The following is a 20,789-nucleotide window of genomic DNA, read 5'->3' as shown; positions in this document are numbered from 1 at the left end:
GTGACATGAGTAAAACAAATAAGAGGTTACGGTGTTTATGGGAAAGTTGAAGATGGGCTATTGAGCTCATAGTGATAAAATGGGTGGAGTGACATTGTTTAAGGAAAGTCACAGATTAAATTGTGGAATAAATTGGGATGATTCATGATTTGGGCCAAATTATGGTAATAATTTCATGATTTGAGAAAAAACCTGCACATGATACTTGTCTTGCCTGTGCTGAATGCTTATTACTCTTATACGTGTGAAGTTTGATTTTATTTCCAGATCTTGTTTTCCAGGCCATGATGGTTTGTATGCAGGCTCCTGGTGGAGCCAGTTTTTAAGACAGGGATCCAGTTTTGGTGAGTTGACGCATGGTTGTCCATGCGTCAAGAGGTGGAGTCCAGAATTAACATTAAACAATGTTTTCTATTATTGTTGCAGTGATTTGTGTGATTAGCTGTTTATTTACAAGTATTAAATCTATGCAAGTGGTGCATCCAGGTTCAGATGAGGCTTTGATGGCCTATAAGTGAGAGGAATGTTAGGTTTTGTACTGTTTATTGTCATTTATGCTTAGCTTAGAAATATCTATATATGCTTAGAGTTTATAATTAGTTGTAGATTGGTAGAGGTTTGATCCTTGATAGTCTGCAAACTTTGTGTGTATTAGAGAGCACTTTGGAGCATGGGGGAGTTCGTACATTGTTTTATTGTTTTATGGTAGGACGTCAGTGCCATTTGCTTAGGCGAACTCTTGGCAGGTTTAGGGAAGTTATTTATGGGGTCACACTCTGACCCCACACACACACACACACACACACACACACACACAAAGATCCAGAGGGGAACAGCGTTACTGAAAGCGATTGTCCGACTATGTTTACAATTTGGTAGAAACGCTGAATAATAACTATCAGAAAGTTTGTCTCTCTCAGCCTCTCCCTTGTACAGATCGGAAACCAGGACCTCCCACGCGGTCCGACTAAAAGGGAAAGGCGAAACCTGGTACCACTGGAGCCAGTGTGCTGTAGCGGAAGAGCCTAGGAGGTCGGAAAGGCTCTCTGCAAAGGAAAAAAAGGGGAACTCGGCTGAGACCCCCACATGGATCCCAGCCCAGGGACAGAATAAATCCCTGATCCATGCAACGACTGAAGGGAAGATTCTGTGACTTAACAAGGCTCTTTATGTTAACCGTTATTTTCTCTTGCCTTGTCAACTCAAGATTTATGGTGTGAAAGTAGATGCTAAAGTTGGAGGGAAAACACCAACAAATCACTCTTTTGCCTATCACTCCCTTGCAGAAGATGTTTATGTTAAGACCATCTGGGTGTGTCAGAACTCAGGATGTAGGAGACCTCTGTATAAGATTTATAGGACTTGAGAATGCATCTGTAGAACAAAGGATTCCAACTGTCGAAGGACACAGCCCCACCCAGTGGGCAGGGTCTGAAACTGAAACTTGTTGTCTGCCTATAAAACTGCTGCACAAAAGAATAAACTTAAAAAAAGCTTGAGAATATTTTAATTTTGTTATAGGTTAAAGGATGAACTCTAATGATGAAAGCCTCAGAGAAACCCAGAATGGAGTTTCTTACAGCAGTAAAACACCAAACTGCACCTGTTGTGCTGAAAAGTTGTGAGCATGTGCAGTAACCCAGTAAGTTACCTGAATATCTCTCTCTCTCACACACACACACACACACACACACACACACACACACACACACACACACACACACACAGTACTGATACTAATGACTCGCTCTCACATCTATTTGGGTTTAATGTCAGGGTATATTTGTGGATGAAAGTTTTGTAGGACACATGATGTGGACAGTCTGGTAATCCCAGAATATTTTAATGTAAGAAAACTCCAGACAGCTCTGGAGAAAGTTTCAGAGTAAAAGCCCTGGAGTGTTTTACATGTTATTCTGTTGGATTAAATCTGACGGAGCTGATTCATAAACACTTCACTGCCAGGTATCAGGTGACCTGCAGAGACTGATCCTACAAACACTCAGAAACAGAGTAAACCAAACTGCACCACAGTGATCAGACGAAACCTTCCTGACATGAACACAGCTCCTCAGTAAAAACTGTGAACCAGCAGAGAGACTACACCCAGCACCATACACCACCTCTGTGACACAGTACACCCTCGGGCAGGTGGTGTCCCCATAAACAGTGTGAGAAGCTCTGATTATTTACTATGTTCAAACAAACTGAGTGTCCACAAACGTCTGAGCTCACAGTGAGAGCTGCTGGCACAGTTTGGAGGTGTTCTGCCCCCTGCTGGACACACAGAGCTACAACATGAGGATCAGAGGAGGCTGGTGCTGCTTCACCTTTAGACACAAGAAGGAGGTCAAAAAATGTAGAAACAGAGATTGTTTTTAAACCTGTAAAGGGGGAAATCCTGACGAACCAATCCACAGCCAGAAAAGAAGTCTAACTCTGTGCTGCTCCAATCAGGAATCAGCTCTGTTACTGTGTGAGTGTGTAAAGTCACAGAGTAGCTGGTTTCAAATGTATCTATAAAGTTTATTCACATTTTATTTAGACTTCAAAAAACAGTCCAAGTTTATTTCTTTGGACTTTGTTCACTTAATGGATGTTTCCCTGCATTTCTATTTTCACACGGTTTATTTCTTACAGCAGGAAAACTGAACAGAATGTATGTAAGAGGTCAGAGTGAGGATGACGTCACTTAATACAGGAAATACATGTTTGTCTGTTTTGATGATGAAGGACTTCTTCAGCTCTGTAAACAGCTACACTTGAGAGGACAGAGGTGATTTCATGGATCAATAACAATGTGTTTATCAGCTTTCATCATCGCAGTGCAGACATGACGTCAGATCTATCAGAGTGAAGGCCGTCTCTCTGATGACGTCACAGAGCAGAGTCCTTCTGTCCAATAAAGGATCTCAGATCAGCTGCTGCCATCTTGTGGCCACAGTTGGTTACTGTCTCTGAAAGTTGTCTCATGTTTCCTGTTGTCCTGCTAACAAAGGCTGGAGCTCATCATGCTGAGAGGGCAGCAGCATTTTGTGGCTCTTCACACATGTTCATTATATTCTGATGATCCTGGATGGAGACAAACTACAGATAAGTGTGTTCAGCCCAACTAGTTTATCTCATTACAGCAGTTTGATGTTTCCCTTTGAATCCCCCTGAAGATCCTGACAGTGAAGCACGTACATAATACTCCAGCCTTTCAACTCTGAGCTTATTTAGTTCTATTAATACACTGAAATCTCATTTGTGTCATGAAGAAAGTCTTTAATCAAACAGAATTCAAAGATCAGAAACATTTCATATATGGAGTTAAACATGAATCATTGTTTCAACAACATATTTATTGTTGTCATAAACAGACAAGAAGACAACAACAAACTGCTCCTCCCATTCAACACATGTCAGTCCATATCCCAGCAAACTAAATCATCTCCATTTACACATCAAATAGAAACATGAATCACTTGTAATGATTAGAAACTTGATAGAATTTCAAATCTAGTTTGGGGAGTCATTCAGTGAGAAACAGTGAAATGATTTTCCATGTGAAAAGGTGGACAGCAGAAACAGAAAGAAAGAGTGAAACTAAAAGAGAAACAAAGAGCTTTGGAACAACGAGGCAGCAGGAGGACAGCTGCAGTTTAACAGCTTCAACTCACTGACAGGAAACAACATTAGAAACATCATCATCCTCAACTCATCTGCTGCACTGACACTGACACCTTCAACGGACACACCTTCACTTTATCATCAGTGCTAATGTATGGAAAAATCCTGTGAGTGAAAGTGTGTGTGAAGGTGTGTATGTGTGTGTTAGTATCAGGATCAGAGAACGACAGCTTTCCTCTGTTCCAGTCCAGATTCACTCTGATCCTCTGGAGCTTCTTCTGTACTGAGAGAGCAGTGCGAGGAGCTGATGGTGACCATGCTGAGTATTTACCTTTATATAACAATATTCTCCATAATCCAGACTCTATGTCTCCCTTCCTCTGCACAGACTCTGCTAACACACCCAGTACCCACCATGTACTGTCTCCAACTTCAACATCCCAGCTGTGAGTCCCTGAGTTAAAGCCCTCAGAGCCCAGGACAGAGCTGTAATAATCAAACCTCTCTGGATTATCAGGAAGCTGCTGCTTCTCTCCTCCTCGTCTCACACTGGTCAGATCTTCAGACAGGATGAGTTTTGGACCAGCAGTGTTTGGGTCCAGAATGAGAGGAGTGTAGGAGACCATGTCCTTCATGTTGTTCCAGATGTTGAAGGTCAGGTTGCCCAGGTGTTTGGCCTGGTCTATCAGAGCTCCTGAGGGCAGCTGTGGATCATCCAGCAGGGGGCAGCGCTGGACTCTTTCCACTGCAGCCTTGTAGTTGTGCAGGAATGAGACGTCTTCAGCTCTCAGCTCCTCCTCTGTGGCTCTGACTGTATCTGAAAGAGCTGCTATCTCTCTGCTCAGAGCCTCCATCTTCTCCTTCATCATCCCACTCTTCTGCTCCTCTTCCTCCCTCAGTGCAGCCAGCCTGGCCTCCTCTTCCTCTGCTAGAAACTGCTGAAGCTTCTTAAACTGCTCCTTAATCTGCCTCTCTGTGTGTCGGGCCTGGACCTTAATGTGTTCTGCTGTTTGATCAAACTCCACTTGAACTTCTTCACAAACCTTTAACTTCTTCTTTAAGGGCTCCAGAGTTTCCTGAAGTACCTCCTTGTGTTGTTGTGCAGCTTCATCGATGGGTCTGAATCTGTGATTGGTGTGTTTTTCCGAGTCTCTGCAGATGTGACACACTGGCTGCTGATGGTCCAGACAGAAGAGTTTGAGTTTCTCAGAGTGCAGACTGCAGAGAGCCTCTGAAGCTCTCTGATCTCTCTCCTGTAAGAACGACTCACACAGGTTCTTTAAAGCCAGATTTAAAGGTGGTTCATTCCTTGAAGATCTTCTCTTACAAACTGGACACTCGTGTGTTGGTCTCTCTCTCCACCATCTCTTCAGACAGTCTTTACAGAAGCTGTGGCTACATGACAGAATAACAGGATCTCTGAAGACCTCCTGACAGACCGGACAGCAGAGATCCTCCTCTGATCTGGAAGCCATTGAGTCTGTGAGTGAAGCTGAAAACAGCAGACAGGAAGTACAGTCAGTCCTGGCTCCCCTCCCTCCTCTACCACCTTCACTGAAACTTCCTTTGAGTCGTGTTTTTGCTCAAACTCACATTCAGTGTGTGGAGCGTCAGCAGCTTGAAGCAGCAGTGTTGGAGTTTTCCACTTTTCTCTCCTGTAGCTGGACTCACTCAGAGGAAGCTGCTAGTTTGGTCTGAGCTCAGTCTGATCGTCTGTGCGTCTCTCTTTACTGAGGACGAAGAACTTCCTGTTTCCTGGTTTGTCGCATTTGAGTGACGTGAGGGGAGGAGACAAATGTTGCTGTTTGACTTTTAACTAAGGTGTGTTTCAATCCTGCCTGCAGCTCAAAAGCTGTAAAACAGGTTTTGTGTCTTTTCACCTCCACAGGTCACAACATGAAACCTGTTGTGAAGTTTATAAAATAAAGTGTCACTCGGTGGTGCAGCTGTTTGTCAGCTTCTATTTTAGACTTTGTTCTGGTTCTTGTTCAGGTTCCCAGCAGTGGGAGTGTAATGCAGTCACACACACACAGGTGGTGTTAAGGTGGATTCACTTAGTTACAGACAGTGGTGTTATTTCCTGTAACTAAGGGTGTGTTTCACTCCAAAGTTCAGACATTAACCTGCCAGAAGTTGTAAAAGTTACTAATAAAGAGCTTTTATCTCAGAAAGCAGAAAGAAAAGAAATAAGTGTAAAGAGTGCAGCAAAATGTTTTAGTGTGAGCTGGTTCATCTGATCTGGTTGTGTAAAAGTCACTGCAGGACACTGAGTTTTACTTCTGTCACGATTAGTGGAGCGGACTCAGGCGCAGACCACAAGTTTCTTCAAATCAAAAGTGAATTTATTTACAGTGTTCTCCACGGTGACACACACACACACACACACACACACACACACACACGTCTGGGAAAAAGGGGTTCCAGGGTCCGGGAGTGAAAGGGGCAGGAGTCCAGGGAGGGGAGATTTCCATACAGCCCTCGCAACCACACACAGCTCCTCTTCTTTCCTCCATCACTCTTGCTCACGCTCAGTCACCGTGCACAGGGAAAACAGGTCCAGGGGAAATCTATACACAGACAGAGAAACAGTTAGTCTCCTGGTTCAGACACGAACAAACTTTGCAGAGTGCAGGACGACTGACGCTGATGGCTCAACGATCCAGCGACGAGTAGAGCAGACTCGCCATCTTAAGTAGGACTCCAATTCTCATAATCAGCGGCAGGTGTGCTGATCATCTCCAGGTGCGTGGGCCAGGAGCAGGAGCCCATACTGAGCTCCGCCCCGGCAGGAGAAAGAGAGAGTGGGAGAGGACGAGAGAGAAAGGGAGAGCAGAGGCGAGAGAGGAGAATAAACAAAACAAAGCGCCTGACTGCTGTCAGCTGGCGAGGTGCGGGGACCATGACAACTTCTGTGTTACTGACACTCATCTCTGACTCAGAGAAACGATTTCTCCCCTGTGATCTTCACACAGTGGTGAGTTACATGTGTGTGGAATTTTTCACGTTTTATAGAATTAAATTTCCTCTTACTTTCTTTTTTGTTAACCTGAGTCACTGATCATTTGCAGTATTACAGAGTCTGGCAGTCTTTGCATGATGTCCACGTCACTGTAAGTTTCTAGCTGACTCTCAGGTGTGACAGGTGTGCCAGCAGGAAAGAGTAATAATAACCTGCATCCTGAGGTTTGTCATGCAGGATTAAAGGAGCCAGGCTTTGTTCACACAGCTAGGATTGTATTTTACACTGACCCTGGGTCAGTATAAGTATCATACAGTTTAAACGAAGCATTGAAACTTGCACATATTTATTATAGATGCACTAAAGAAAAACGGGATATTTAGAGTCAATCTGTGGGTGCGATTAAACACTTTACTGGAAACTTTATTAACCAGTAACTTCATCAGTCATGACAGAAGCTAATATTTCTGAGCTAACATCGTTTAAACCAGTGGTTCCCAAACTTTGTTTGCTGGGCCCCCCTTTGTTTTACAAGAAAAATTTCCACCCCCCCTTTGTGCGCATGAACACATCCTCCAACCACACACACCCATATTTTGCTCCATTGCATGTGGCTATTTTCACGCCACGCTGTGCGCCACGTTATTGTTGAGATGAATAGCAGAATGGCAGATAGAGACAAAATACTGTTAATCTTACCATCTTCAGGTTTTACACGCTTACATACACACACAGTTACTGTCCCTCCATTTAGAAAGGCAGAGGCGTCACGATGTGATTATTTTACTGTAGTTATTTTTTTTGATGTGTAATAATATTCAACATTACTATCAATGCATTTTCCAAAAAATGCCTCTCTGTGCAAAATGGGTTTAAAAACATAAACAACTGTAGGATCCTGTTTGTCCGTGATTTAAACAGCCCAGCGCTGCTCCTGATGAAGGGAAAACCAATCCTGCAGGAGACCTACCTCGGCACTTGTGCAGGTGATTTTTCTCTTACTTTCTTTTTTCTGTTATTTAGTAAAAAATCTGTCAAAGAAATAATGAATTCTCCACACGTGTTTGAAGATTGCTGATACGTTCATCTAGCACAGACCTATTGCTGGAATGCCAAGACAATTCTACTACAATGGCATAAACAAGACGCAAGTCACCAGAGCTCTTTGTGTTGCTCGTGCATGAGGGAGAGAACTGTGACGAGCATCGTTCTCTCTGTTAAGGAATATATTCTAAAATACTTCTTCAGCAAAGACTCAGAGAAGAGAAACACACAGAATTTCTTGCAAGCAAGGGCAGTCTCCGGACTGAGAGAGTGTCAAAGCATGCATAGCACAGTGACACAGCATTAGGTGATGTTCATAGGAAACTGCTGTCAGTCATTCCCCGTCACCACCATAGCTTCTGCTTTCTGTTCACAGAATCATGATGCCATCCTTGAACTTCCTCTCTGCACTGTCGATTGGAGCTTGGAACGCTCCCCTCATCCTTCAGATCTCCATCTGTTGTCCACAATCTCCTCGTGATTACCTCTGGAAAGCCCCGTGGCACAGCTCTCCATCCAGTGCAGCTTTATGGTCATTGCTGTGGTTCCAGAATCTTCTCATGATGACCAGTAGGTCCCCAAACAGCATGACCTTTGACCTCAACCCCTGCCTGGGCTGTCAGCTATGGTCCCTACTTCTCGCTGGGTCTCTGAAGATTTCTCAGGAGATTCCACCCTTGGGATCATTTCTTCCAGCAATGCTCTGCTGCACCTGCATCTCCTCACTAGAGGAAAAACTTCTATTTGGAAAACATGTCAACCATCATCAAACCAAAATTTCCTTTTAGTTCAGTGAACTTCACTTATCAAAAAATATAATTATTTATTATTTTTAAATTATATTATTGGTTTATCACGTTTTCACTTTCACTTATTGACCATCAAAGTGTTTATTATCTTTACCCAAATAATTGGAGCAGAACTTAAAATCTATAAGCTGTAAAAACTTTATATTTGAAGACTGAAAGAGACCCAGGAAGTGGTCACAGGACGAGGGTGACAGACTGTCTGAAGCAGTTAGAACAAGACAAGGCTGTTGGACCAGGTGTGCTTGCTTTTGAAACTGTGTCTTAATTCCACCTGTTTCACATGCAAGGGTCAGTTCTACAGGCAGGAACGTGGGTGTGCCGTGGGCTCCCCAGTTTCACCCATTGTGGGCAACTTGTATATGGAAGACGTGGGAAAGAGGGCTTTGCTATCCTACCCTGAAACACCACCAAGTCATTGGTTCAGGTATGTGGATGACACCTGGGTGAACACACAAACCTCCATCTCTGGTTTCTTTGACTGGAGGGTGTTGAGGATTTGATGCTTTCACAACACTGTATGTGATGTCACTGGTGATGTCATCTTCTCCATCTGCTGAAATGAATTAAAGTAAACACTTTTATGATTTAAGAATCTAAATGGACCAAATTATGATGACAGAATGGAAACAAAATACCACGATGAATAAGAATGAATATGTACAAACCTTCAAGTTTCCTGTGAACACATCGTCTCACCAGCAGAACCAGTAACACCAGTAGAATCACAACATAGACTACATATAAGTAAATCTTATAAGGCTTACATGATTTACTCATGAAAGTGGCCACTTTCTCATTACTGTCATATATTGTTTTAGTAAGTAATTCAAAGAACTGTTTAGACGGAGCCAAAGTTCAGTAGAGATAGTTGTGATTGGGAAAGCTCAGAGATATTAAAAGAAGCACTGAGGCTCCATCCCCTCCAGAGATGTGACACGCCTCATCCCTTCGCTAGAATCTGTAGCGAGGGATTGGTTCACCAGAGACCTCGCTCCTGGCTGCTGCCCAGCACACATTGCACCCTGAAGATTCTTGTTTGTTTGCAAAGAAAATTAATATCACTCTCTCTGTCCAAATGCTGTACGTCCACGATTTTAGCTACTTTGTTAGGCTACTTTACTTTTCTAAGGCTTAAGTAAATTCAGGAGTGATCCCCAACAATGTCAGAGTAAGAATCTGCTTAGATACGATATTACTACGATTTTCAGGGCCGAGTACAATAACCTCAGTTTTATCTGAATTAAGAAGCAGAAAGTTAGCGGCCATCCAGGTCTTTATGTCTTTAAGACATGTGTGTTATCTAGCTAACATGTAGTGAGTCGTTTAATCTTTAAATGACATTTGTAGAATTTGCCCACTTCCTCTCACCCACCAGTGAAAGGAGAGGAAAGGGAGAGAATCCTGTGCATACACAGAAATGAAGAGCTGGCAGAATTCAATTCAATTCAATTTTATTTATATAGCGCCAAATCATAACAAAAGTTGCCTCAAGGCGCTTCATAGATACAGAGAAAAACCCAACAATCATATGGCCCCCTATGAGCAAGCACTTTGGCGACAGTGGGAAGGAAAAACTCCCTTTTAACAGGAAGAAACCTCCGGCAGAACCAGGCTCAGGGCAGAAAGTGGACCCTCGAACAAATGCTCATCCTCTGAAAAGGTCTGCAAATGTTTTCACTGTCAGTAGCAGTAGTTTCCACTGAACCAAATAATCCTAAAAATGTTTTTAAACCTTAAACCTATGAAGGCTGCAGGCCACAACGTGCTGGTCAAGCAACAAAGTTGTTCTTCATATTACTAAAATGTTGGAGCTTGTGCCTCTTCAGATGTTTGCTCTTCTTACTTGCAAATAGCCGAGGGGAAATGCCCGAAACCTCAGTCCTGATTCCACAGCTTTATTACATCAGCCTGGTAGAAAATAATTTTTCACTATCAAATCAGGCCACCAGGGGGCGGAGCGGTCCCAGAAGTTCAGTCGTGAGTGATATCTAACCTCTCTTCTCCCTCACAGCTCGTCTGATCGAGAGTCCCAACAGCTCTGATGTCTCTGAGGGAGATGTTGTGACTGTAATCTGTGAGGAGGACCAAAGCGTTTCTGATTGGACTGTGAGGAGAAACACAAGCAAACTGCAGAGGGCTGAGTGTGGAGATGGGCGGGGACAACAGCAACGTGATCAATCATGTTCAATCAGTACGCTGGTGCCTCACGACACCGGAGTTTACTGGTGTGAGTCCAGTAATGGTGCCATCAGTAACCTGGTTAATATCACAGTCACTGGTAAGCTGATCACTCTCACTTTACTTCTTATTGCATCCACAAATTGAGCTGAACATGCAGGTACATAGATTCTGTGCTGTTCTTCACTGATCACCTACCTGACTGACAGAGTAATGAAGGACTTCCCTCCCTCGGTGCTTCTTAATGTGTGAGGATATTCTCCATTACTGAGTTAAGACTTCCTTATTTAGATCTAAGCTCTGGATTATCTTGCACGTCTCGTGGCTCCCAAATGTCTCTTAAGTTATTATCCTCTGTAGCCTCATACTTTAGCTTTACTTGGCAAATGTGAATGCTTTGTGTGCTGACAAACCCTTTTGCATGTAGTGTTTTTATGAAAAGCCTTATAATTGCCTAATTTTGTGTTTTTGTTCTGTTACAAAAGCAGGCATTCTTACTGTTGTTTAATATTTTAATCAAACCTTTAAGTTTAATTCAGCACAAAAAGCCCCACTGTAAACAAATCCACAGAACAGAACCAAACTCAGCAGCCAAACAGTTTGTCCTCAGTGCAGGTCGACATTCAGAAAAACCAGCTGCCTCAGCTTGGATGGGCTGATGTGGTTTCTCCTTAGTATCTGCCCAGTTTTTGAGAAGACCCTCCAAAGGAACAGACGTTGCCACAATGCACAGTCTCCCCTCCATCACCTTCAACAGGTAGGGAAAGACTGTGGCCTTGGCCTCCCACCAGCTCTGTGGGCCTTCTCCTTGTTGGATGAGGGGCTCCTCAAGATAACATTTCATCTCCATCATAACATCAGCTGTAGTATTTCTCTTTGCAGCATCTCCTGCAGCTCTTTCATCAAAGAGGCTCCACACAGCAGACGTCTGTGGCTCCTCCTTCACTTGGCCCTGTAATGGTGGAGCTGGGTGGGAGTGCACTTTGCTGCTGCAGTTATTCTCTGAAGTGCCTCATCAACAGCTCTGTTGTCACTGAATGCAAGCTTTTTAAATCTACCATCCAGTGATGCAGCTTCTGAGTGGACGGTGTTGAACTCCACACACAGAAACTTTTCACACTCACTGCTAATTTTGTTTTACAGTGAAGCCACTCTGCTCTGCTAGTCCCAATATCTTTCACCTGCAGCAGATGCTGCTTCGTTTGCAGCTGTCAGTCATATTTCTGTGTTTTTGTGTCGCACTCTCCTCCACACTGCTGTCTGTCATCTCACAGGTATGATGTGCGGAGCGATGCTGAACTTCCAATCCCAGCGTTTCATGTTGCAGGATCAATTCCCATATGAAAATATCAATATCTAATTTGATTACATTTGTTTTTCATCATAAATATGACAGACAAAAGTAAATTCAGCAGTTAGCAGGATGGTCTGCAATACCCTGTTAACAGGAACTACACTCACCACCTCTCATTCATGTGCGTGTTACGGCTCTGCAAGAGTGTGAGCCAATGAGAAACCAGAGGCACAAAACTTTAGACCACAAAACACACAATCTGATGTTGGTTTGTAAAGATGTTGCTGATGAGACTTTGTAGAAAGCAGCTGGTCTGAGTGATGTGATCAGAGTGCAGCAGATAATGTCTGACAGCAGTTTGAAGAGCAAATGGATTCTGTTCTGTTCTTCATCATCACCTACCTGACACCTCACACCTGTTTCTCACCTGCAGGTCACACAGGAGGATCTGTTGGACTGAAGGTCAGCCTGTCAGTTCCTGCTGTTGTAACCCTGGTTAACATAGCTAACAACAAATAAAAGCCTGTTAGTAAAAACAGTCATAAGAAATATATTACAGGTGATAAATAGTCAATAAATAGATCATAATGGTTAGAAAATTCATTAAAAACATCAGCAATGATATAATTCATGGTATAGGATTTCATTTGTGTTTAAAAACATGTTAAAAGGGTACAGAACTTGCTAATTCATGGTGTTTTATGTTAATTCAGGTAAAATGGCTAAAATATGTATTGAGACTCTTATTGTGAAAGGGCACGCTGCAGCGTGACTCCTGTGATTAGCCACACCCAATCGGGTTGTTCCTTCTTTTTGATGCTCGAGAGGGAGAAATGCAGACAGTCCTTGCAGAGCTGCTGCTTAAATGAGTGAAAAAATAGTAAAAATAAGCCAAAAATCTACTTAAAGCCATTTTTGTACTCTGGAGAATGTATTTTTGTTTTTCCGACCTGTCCTTGCCTTGGTGACGTTGTGAACATAACCGAACGGGACTTGGTGAGTTCAGAAATTGTCTTTTATTTCATGCAAGAAATTTTTGTTGTATTATATTGCTCATTTCATGCAAATGGAGAGCCAAGGTAGCAGATTTATGTTGTTTTATGTTAAAAACGGTGGATTCGTGCTTAAACGACACACAGGCTGCAGTTCAAAGGCCTTTGACGGTGTTTCAGCGCGCCATATTGGCGTCACCTCATTTACGGCTAAATAAGCTGGAAAAAACGGACTTTTACTGTTATTTAAGGGCTACCCGTGTGTTATTTTCGAATGTTTATGCACTTTATTTTGTTGTTATGGTAGGCCATTAAGGTTTGGATCGGGAAATGCTGAGCTAGAATCGGAGTTTGATCCGCTGAGCGAGAAACAAGATGGCGAGCCACCCACGGACCCATTGAACTGTACCGAGCAGGAAAAAGGAAAACGCCCCCTGCTGGACGTTGAGCTCTTTCGCTGATAAAACTGGTAGGATTAATCCATACACCTCTGCAAAAGAACAGCGGACTTTTCAAAGCACTGGATAATCATTCGGAGTAATTCCAGGACTAATAGTTAAAGGACACAAAGACAACTTTCTTTTGTTTATTTGTTTGTTTAAGGGATTTATTCAGCCTTTTGCTGAATTGTTTTCAGTTTTACATTTATTTATTTATTTTTGTAATTTATTTTGGTCAACCTTACATTTTAATGCTGTAATGGTGTTAATGGAAATGTAAATAATTTTGTTGGGTTAAAACAAAATAAGAACTGGTTGAGAATTTAAAGGTGAACCTAGACCAAGATTAAATTAAATCTTGGGCCTAAAGAACTGAACTTGATTTAAAATAACACAGTGTTAATGCAAATAGATCAAAGGATAAACTTGAACTTAGAACTTGAAATAAATAAAACAATAACCTAGGTTGAGAATAACATCCTTCTAAAGCCAAATAAAAGGTTTTGAGATAAATAGGATGAACTAACAGAACATACTGAACTAAGAAGGGGAAAGAAAACATCTTGTTTTCCTTAAATGTGTGATGTTGAATGTTTTATGTAATGTGTCTATAACTGTCTATTCTCTGTCTTCACAAAATAATAAGCCGGCAATTTAAACGTATTTACTGGTCTGTGGTCTTTATTACATGCTACGCTCATTACTGCTCTAGTAGTCGAACCTAACTGGTCCTAGTATACTGTAACGACTCCAGAAGTGTTACACTGTGCTTCTTGTTGCTGCTGTTTTCTTGATGTAGAGAAAACAAAAACAACAAAGAATCAGGATCCAGCCTCATGTTGAGCTGCAGCAAAATAAAATGTCTGAATCTTTTTAAATCAGCACTCTTAGTCTCCCGCTGGTGGTTTCAGCGTTGTCAGTGAACCTGGGGAACATGAGATGATGCTGGTAACAGAAATCAAAGGTAGTGGACAGCAGACAGGGATCAGCTGCAGGTTTAATACACGTCCTGAATTTGGTTTAGTTTGAAGTTTCTGTAAAATAAAACCAAACGTTGTGATTTGTCTCTTTATGAATAAAGTTGAATTGAATTTCTCTCTGAGCTCCTGTTTCTGTTGTCTGTCAGTGATTTTATCAGTTGGACATCAAGTAAAACTTTGGATAAAATGAAAACTGTTCACACAGTGTCTGTAAATCCACGGGTGAAAATAATACATGTAACATTCACACAAGTCCACGAGTGATTGAATGAAATGTGATCATGGAAAAATAAATTCAAAACTATTCAAGACTTTTACCATTAACTGTCATTCTATTATGAAGTAACAGGAAGGTAATAACACTATAATATAATAATAATAAAGAAAATTAAAAAATATGGTATAACAGAGCTCACTGCCTCACACTGTCGATAGCAGCATTTCTTTTTAACCTTATTTCATTTAAGGCTCAGACGATCATCTGTTTTCACTTAAACTAGTCTAGCTCTGATATCACTTTAGCCTCTGGATGGAGGATTTGCTATGTTAACTTATAGATAATAAACTCAACGTATTACAGACCAAAACCAAACACGTCCGTAGTATAAGACTGGATTTAACTCCCTTCACACCTGTCTCGACACAACAGTCAGGTCAGTCCCTTCCCTTTTAAGAAATCCACCTTAAATGTATTTTAAATGTAAGTGATGCAAAATGAATTTAATATTTTATCTTCAGTTTGTCAGGTAGCATCAGGTCAGATGGATGATGTTGGGTGAGATGGAGCAGACAGAGATGTCATCACAGCTGAGAGGAAGCAAAAGCCTCAACATCCAGGCTTAAAAGTGATGTAGGGAGCTAAAGCTAAAGCTCTGCTTTCTTTGTGTGCTTGTGCTAACAGCAACTAATGAGAAATGTGATGACAATTGTCCAGCTTTGTCCTTTTATATTCTACCAAATGTGAAGTGAACCTGTGGTTATACAGTAACGATAAGAGCATCTTTATTAGTCCCACATGTGGGAAATTTGTTTTGTTACAGCAGGAAGTGGACAGTGCAGTTACATAGCAAACATGAGAGAACACTGGAATAGAATAAGAAACTGTACACAACTGTACCCAATAGAATAGAATAGAATGATAGGATAAAAATAGAATACACATGCTACATACAACTGAGTACAAATACAACGTTGTCAGAAAAAGAGTGTTACACTTAGTCCTATTGCACATGTGTGTGTTTGATCAGCTGCAAAGTCTTTGTGGTGGAGTCTGACAGCAGAGGGGAGGAAATCTCTCCGTCCACATCGTGGGTGCTGCAGCCACTGAAGGAGCTGCTCTGAAGCGCTATAAAGGTTTGTGATGATAAATACAGGTTTACAGCTCAGATCATACTGAGTTCATTATGACTGATATAAATATGTGATAGAAGAATAATAAATCGAGTAAATTGTGATTGACAAACAGTTTTAAAGAGAAAGTTTGTTAGTTTAAATTGTGTGAAAGGTCAGAGGTGGAGAGAACACCAGGCTGGGGCTGAATATCAGTGTATTACATGCAAATCTGATTGGATGACAGGACAGAGCATAAACTGAAGCTGGCATGGATGTTCTGGGTCTCCTGCCTCTGTGAGATCAGCAGATCAAAGATTCAATAGCAAAACTTGGTTGTTCCAGCAGCGACGCCGAGGGCAGTGAGCTCTAAAAGCCTCCCAGATGAAAACGTGCCCGATCGAGAGGTGATCTGCTGCTGATGGGTGACGAACCTACTCAGGTCTCCAGCTCTTATCAGAGGAGGCAGTGAAGACACCTGAACTTCAAGGCAGTCGGGCTGGGCGAGTCTGTGATTACATACTTTTATCTAAGTACAATCTGAGTATTTTACCTGTAAGTAATCTTACAGTATTATGTTATATTGTGAGTCCTTCTTACAGATCTTCCTAGGTTGAAAATTAAACAGTACTAAATGTAACAAGTAGACAGCAGCACTAAAGTCATCAGTTTAATGGACACAGAGGAAGCTTTTCAAAGGCTTAAGAAGAACAACATGATGCTAGAACATCACATTTTATAATATGACAGTAAAAATAACTCACAGAGATCATCTTCTATGTTTTCCTCCATAAGGGCGGCGAGCCTGGGTCCAGCTATTTGAGTGGTGCCTTGTTTTGGTGAAGCTTTTAAATTGCTTGGCCTTTGAGGCCTGCATGGAGCTCAGGCTGACACTAAGCACAGGAAAGGCCCACAGTGGGTGCACACACAGGATACAGATCTGTCAGGTCATGATCAACAACCACTGACCAAAGCCCACTGATCTCTGACCTCCCAGCCCATTCTTCCTTCAGTGGGCTGCTTTCAGTCATTATGCAAATGTTCTGTTTATAAGATTGAGGAAACCTGCAGTCAGCTGAGACTGAAGAAGTCACCTGGATGAGTGACGAAACGTTTCTCCCACAAAACGCTGCGTCCAGATGAACAGAATCAACTTGGAGATTTACTTTCCTGGATGATTGAGCATGCATCAAGACGTTTGGCAGCTGTAGCAGTCGTGGAAAATTCCCTCTGTGGCAGAAAATCCTCACAGATGCGGTCTTGATGTCACGGCGAGTGAGGTGAGCCGTGTGGAGGAAATGAAGGAGGATCCAAATTAGAGCTGGGCGATATGAGATTTTTTCATATCACGATATGTTTTTTTCATTTCAGATGATAACGATATCTATCACGATATAAGCCAAATAACTATATTTGTAAGATTTAAATGTGCCGTTGCTCACAAGTAAAATGTGAAATAATCAGCAGCTTGTTTGGATTTAAATATTTATTTCTCATAATAAGTTCAACAGGGTAGATGTACTTAAGGAACATGAGACTTTTTCAGATAAATAAAGGCAAATATTGCAAACTACACAAAAGGCAGCCGCTAAAGCGTTTAAGTTTTAAAATAGAACAAACGAAACAGACTAAATTGTCAATTCCACTTAGAAACAAAATATTAATTCTAAAAAATCTTAGTTTGTTTTACAGAAGAACAGACAAAACTGACTAACTTTTGTCAATATCAAATAAACTGAGAACTAAAAGGAAATTCTCAATCTCTCCTTGTTGTATAGCTTAGCTTTTCAAACAGTTTTAACAGTTACTTTAGTCTGACAAAAGCCGAATGACGAATTAGCGCTTCCAGTCAGAGACTGAGGCTACGTCCACACGTACACGGGTATTTTTGAAAACGGAGATTTTCAGTTTTCGTTTTAAAAAATAATCCCGTCCACACATAAAGGCAGAAATGAAGGAAAACGCTGCTATGAACATGCCAAAGCAGCAGGTGGCGCTAGATTCCTAACCGTGCAGAAATGTTGGCCAATCAGAAGTCTAGAAGGTGGGAAAAAGTAAACAAAGCTGCGGCATAGAAGCAGAACCGAGTCGTATGTGTGGACGGACAGTAACTGTGTGTATATGTAAGCATTTAAACACTGCAGAGAGTAGAATTAACAGTAACAGTATTGTAGAAATTCATTTCACCGAAACAATAACGTGGCGCACAGTGTGACGCATGCACCAGTTTATTGTATTTCCAGACTTGCTTTCGGCACAATTTACAGTGCACGCTACTCTGTTTTTTGTCAGACTTGAAATAGCCGAAATACCTTCACACTACGGAACTTCTATGGCTCTTCCGTTCGACAATCTCTCCGGCATTGGAACCATCATCTGTTTTCTCTTCGGTCACACTCTGATGAATTTTCTAGTCGGCACACTCATTTCCTCCATTACGCGCTGGCTCCATTACCTGCTGGCTGCTTCCCAAACAAACACACGTGCAGCTTGGCACTTGTGCTGTACGTAACAAGTCACGTGACGTGACGCTGCGGCTGTGATTGGTTCGGCTCTGCGCTGAGTAAAAGTTATATCGCGATACATATCGTTATCGTTCTATCGCCCAGCTCTAATCCAAATGCAGGCAGTCGTGAGGGTGTGAAGGTGGTTTATTGAACACAAAAAGGAAATGGACAAACGGCAAACGGAGCAATGACTAAACTAAACTGGGAACAAACTAACTACAGAACACGAACCTGAACATGAATGAGAGCGGGCGGAAACAGATGATGGTTGACTGCAGGGAAACACACAGATGAAGCAGGGTGGAAACACAGACGGACCAGCAACAACAATGACGGAAGACACGACTTAAATACACAGAGAACCACAGGGGAATTACACACAGGTGGTGGACACAGCTGGGAATAATCAACAAGACGAGACAAAGGTAAAACTGAACACACTCACATGAGACCCAGACCTTCACAATAAAACAGGAAATGAGAACACCACACCAAGACGCAGACCTGACACTGAGAGACAGACAGGAAATGACATATGAAACTAAACCCACATCGTAAACCCAGATAAACAGAAACATGGAACTCTAATAATAGAAATCATAATCATCACCATAACACGACAAGAGAACAAGAACACAATCCCTGATGCAAACTTAAATCAAAACACAATAAACTCAAAATACTGGGTCCAACGGACCCAGAACCGTGACACTTGATACCAATAGATGGATAAAAACTGGAGGAAATCCTCAGAGGCCTTGAAAACTCCTAAATGGAAGTAGCTTCTTCTGCTGGGTCTATTCTGTTGGTCTGACACTGGCTTCCCTTCATTGGCTTCCTGTTAAATCCAGAATTGAATTCAAACTCCTCCTCCTCACATACAAGGTCTGAAATAATCAGGCCCCATCTGATCTTAATGACCTTGTAGTACCATATCACCCTATTAGAGCACTTCGCTCTCGCTCTGCAGGCCTACTTGTTGTTCCTAGAGTATTTAAAAGTAGAATGGGAGGCAGAGCCTACAGTTTTCAGGCCCCTCTTCTGTGGAACCAGCTTCCAGTTTGGCCATCAGTGACACCAGCACACAAAAGCAACACAACAGCAGGTTCAGATACTCAGAGGAACAATTCATTTCTAATGTCTGAACAGTTAGTAGTTTGTGTTCAGTTTAAAAACTTTAAAATACTGATCACAAGTTTCAAACAAACAACATAAGAACATAAGATGGAAACAAACAGAGTGAAACAGTTTGTTTCCTTCCTGGTTTCCTGGTTTCTGTATGTTTGTCACACTTAAATGTTTCAGATCAAACACATTAAAATATTAAACAAAGAAAACACAAACTGAAGTTTGTAAATGAAGATGTTTGTTATTAAGGGAACAAATCCAAAGCTACATCATCCTGATCTGAAACATTTAATAAGTGTGACAAACATACAAAGAACAGGAAATCAGTTTGAGCAGCTGTAATCAAACTGTCAACCTTCACACGTTTTACTAAAACCTTTAATTCTCCACTAACATCACTTTGTATCCACGGTCACTCTAATGGACCCTAGAAAATAAGATAAAACACATTCAAAGACTATTTTGTGTTGAGAAGAAGTTTCTGGCTCTTATTCTATTTTCTAAAGGAGGCAAACAGCAAACAGGACTCTCCAGCTGCCCCGGAGCAGATTGTAATCATTGCTCTAGACGAGCTTCATCGTGTTGCAGACACACCTTCATGCTCAGGGCAGCCGTTACCTGTGTGCTCTAAGAGAAGCAGGAAGATTTAGGGTCAGATTTACTAACATGTGGAGCAGCAGCAGCCGCATCACAAAGTTTAGTATGTTATGTATTTGTAATTTTGAGTTTTACATCTCTTGGAGAGAGATATCTTTTGTATACTTATAAATGCACCATGTGGTAAGCTGTATACTGTGTCTACTGCTGTATTGACAATAAAGCTCTTGAGTCTTGAATGTGTATCTGTAAGAGTGTCACTGTCAGGAGACGTGTCTGTCATAGTTGCTGCTGGGAGGTTATTACTGGGAGGGAGATGTTATCAGAGTCATCAGAGCTTCATCGGCTCAGAGTCGTTATCGCAGCACCAAAACTTTGTCTCTGTCAGTGAACTGGAATGAGCTGGATCTGAAACAAAGGCAGCTGTTACTGTGTTAGATTCACATCTGCATGTTGAAACATCTTATTAAAAGTAAAGATGTGCACATACAGTGGGGAAAAAAAGTATTTAGTCAGCCACTGATTGTGCAAGTTCCCCCACTTAAAATGATGACAGAGGTCAGTAATTTGCACCAGAGGTACACTTCAACTGTGAGAGACAGAATGTGAAAAAATAAATCCATGAATCCACATGGTAGGATTTGTAAAGAATTTATTCGTAAATTAGGGTGGAAAATAAGTATTTGGTCACCTCAAACATGGAAAATCTCTGGCTCTCACAGACCTGTAACGTCTTCTGTAAGATGCTTTTCTGTCCCCCCACTCGTTACCTGTATGAATGGCACCTGTTTGAACTCATCATCTGTATAAAAGACACCTGTCCACAGCCTCAAACAGTCAGACTCCAAACTCCGCCATGGCCAAGACCAAAGAGCTTTCGAAGGACACCAGGAAAAGTATTGTAGACCTGCACCAGACTG

At 41.8% G+C, this 20,789-nt stretch overlaps 2 protein-coding genes and 1 long non-coding RNA gene across 3 annotated transcripts in view; 1 reads left to right on the top strand and 2 right to left on the bottom strand.

Moving 5' to 3' along the window:
- LOC146578481 (uncharacterized) overlaps positions 1-20,789 on the bottom strand; it is a 91,206-nt gene that overhangs the window by 30,926 nt on the left and 39,491 nt on the right. The window lies entirely within an intron of this gene.
- On the bottom strand, positions 3,566-5,090 carry LOC146578486 (nuclear factor 7, ovary-like). Its single transcript, XM_085268779.1, has one exon. It carries the CDS (start codon positions 5,085-5,087, stop codon positions 3,696-3,698), a length of 1,392 nt encoding a protein of 463 aa, XP_085124905.1. The 5' UTR covers positions 5,088-5,090; the 3' UTR covers positions 3,566-3,695.
- Positions 12,393-13,767, top strand: LOC146578485 (uncharacterized). The gene is made up of 2 exons (XR_014891483.1): positions 12,393-12,892; positions 13,196-13,767. It is a non-coding gene; the product is annotated as an uncharacterized LOC146578485 (long non-coding RNA).

The sequence above is a fragment of the Mchenga conophoros genome, linkage group LG3 (genome assembly GCF_057382185.1).
Source record: "Mchenga conophoros isolate Kocher_MC1m ecotype Shallow Benthic linkage group LG3, M_conophoros_male_GT1.1, whole genome shotgun sequence".
NCBI classification, from domain to species: domain Eukaryota; kingdom Metazoa; phylum Chordata; class Actinopteri; order Cichliformes; family Cichlidae; genus Mchenga; species Mchenga conophoros.
The sequence above is the reverse complement of the archived record's forward strand: the minus strand, read 5'-3'. Positions and strand labels throughout refer to the sequence as shown.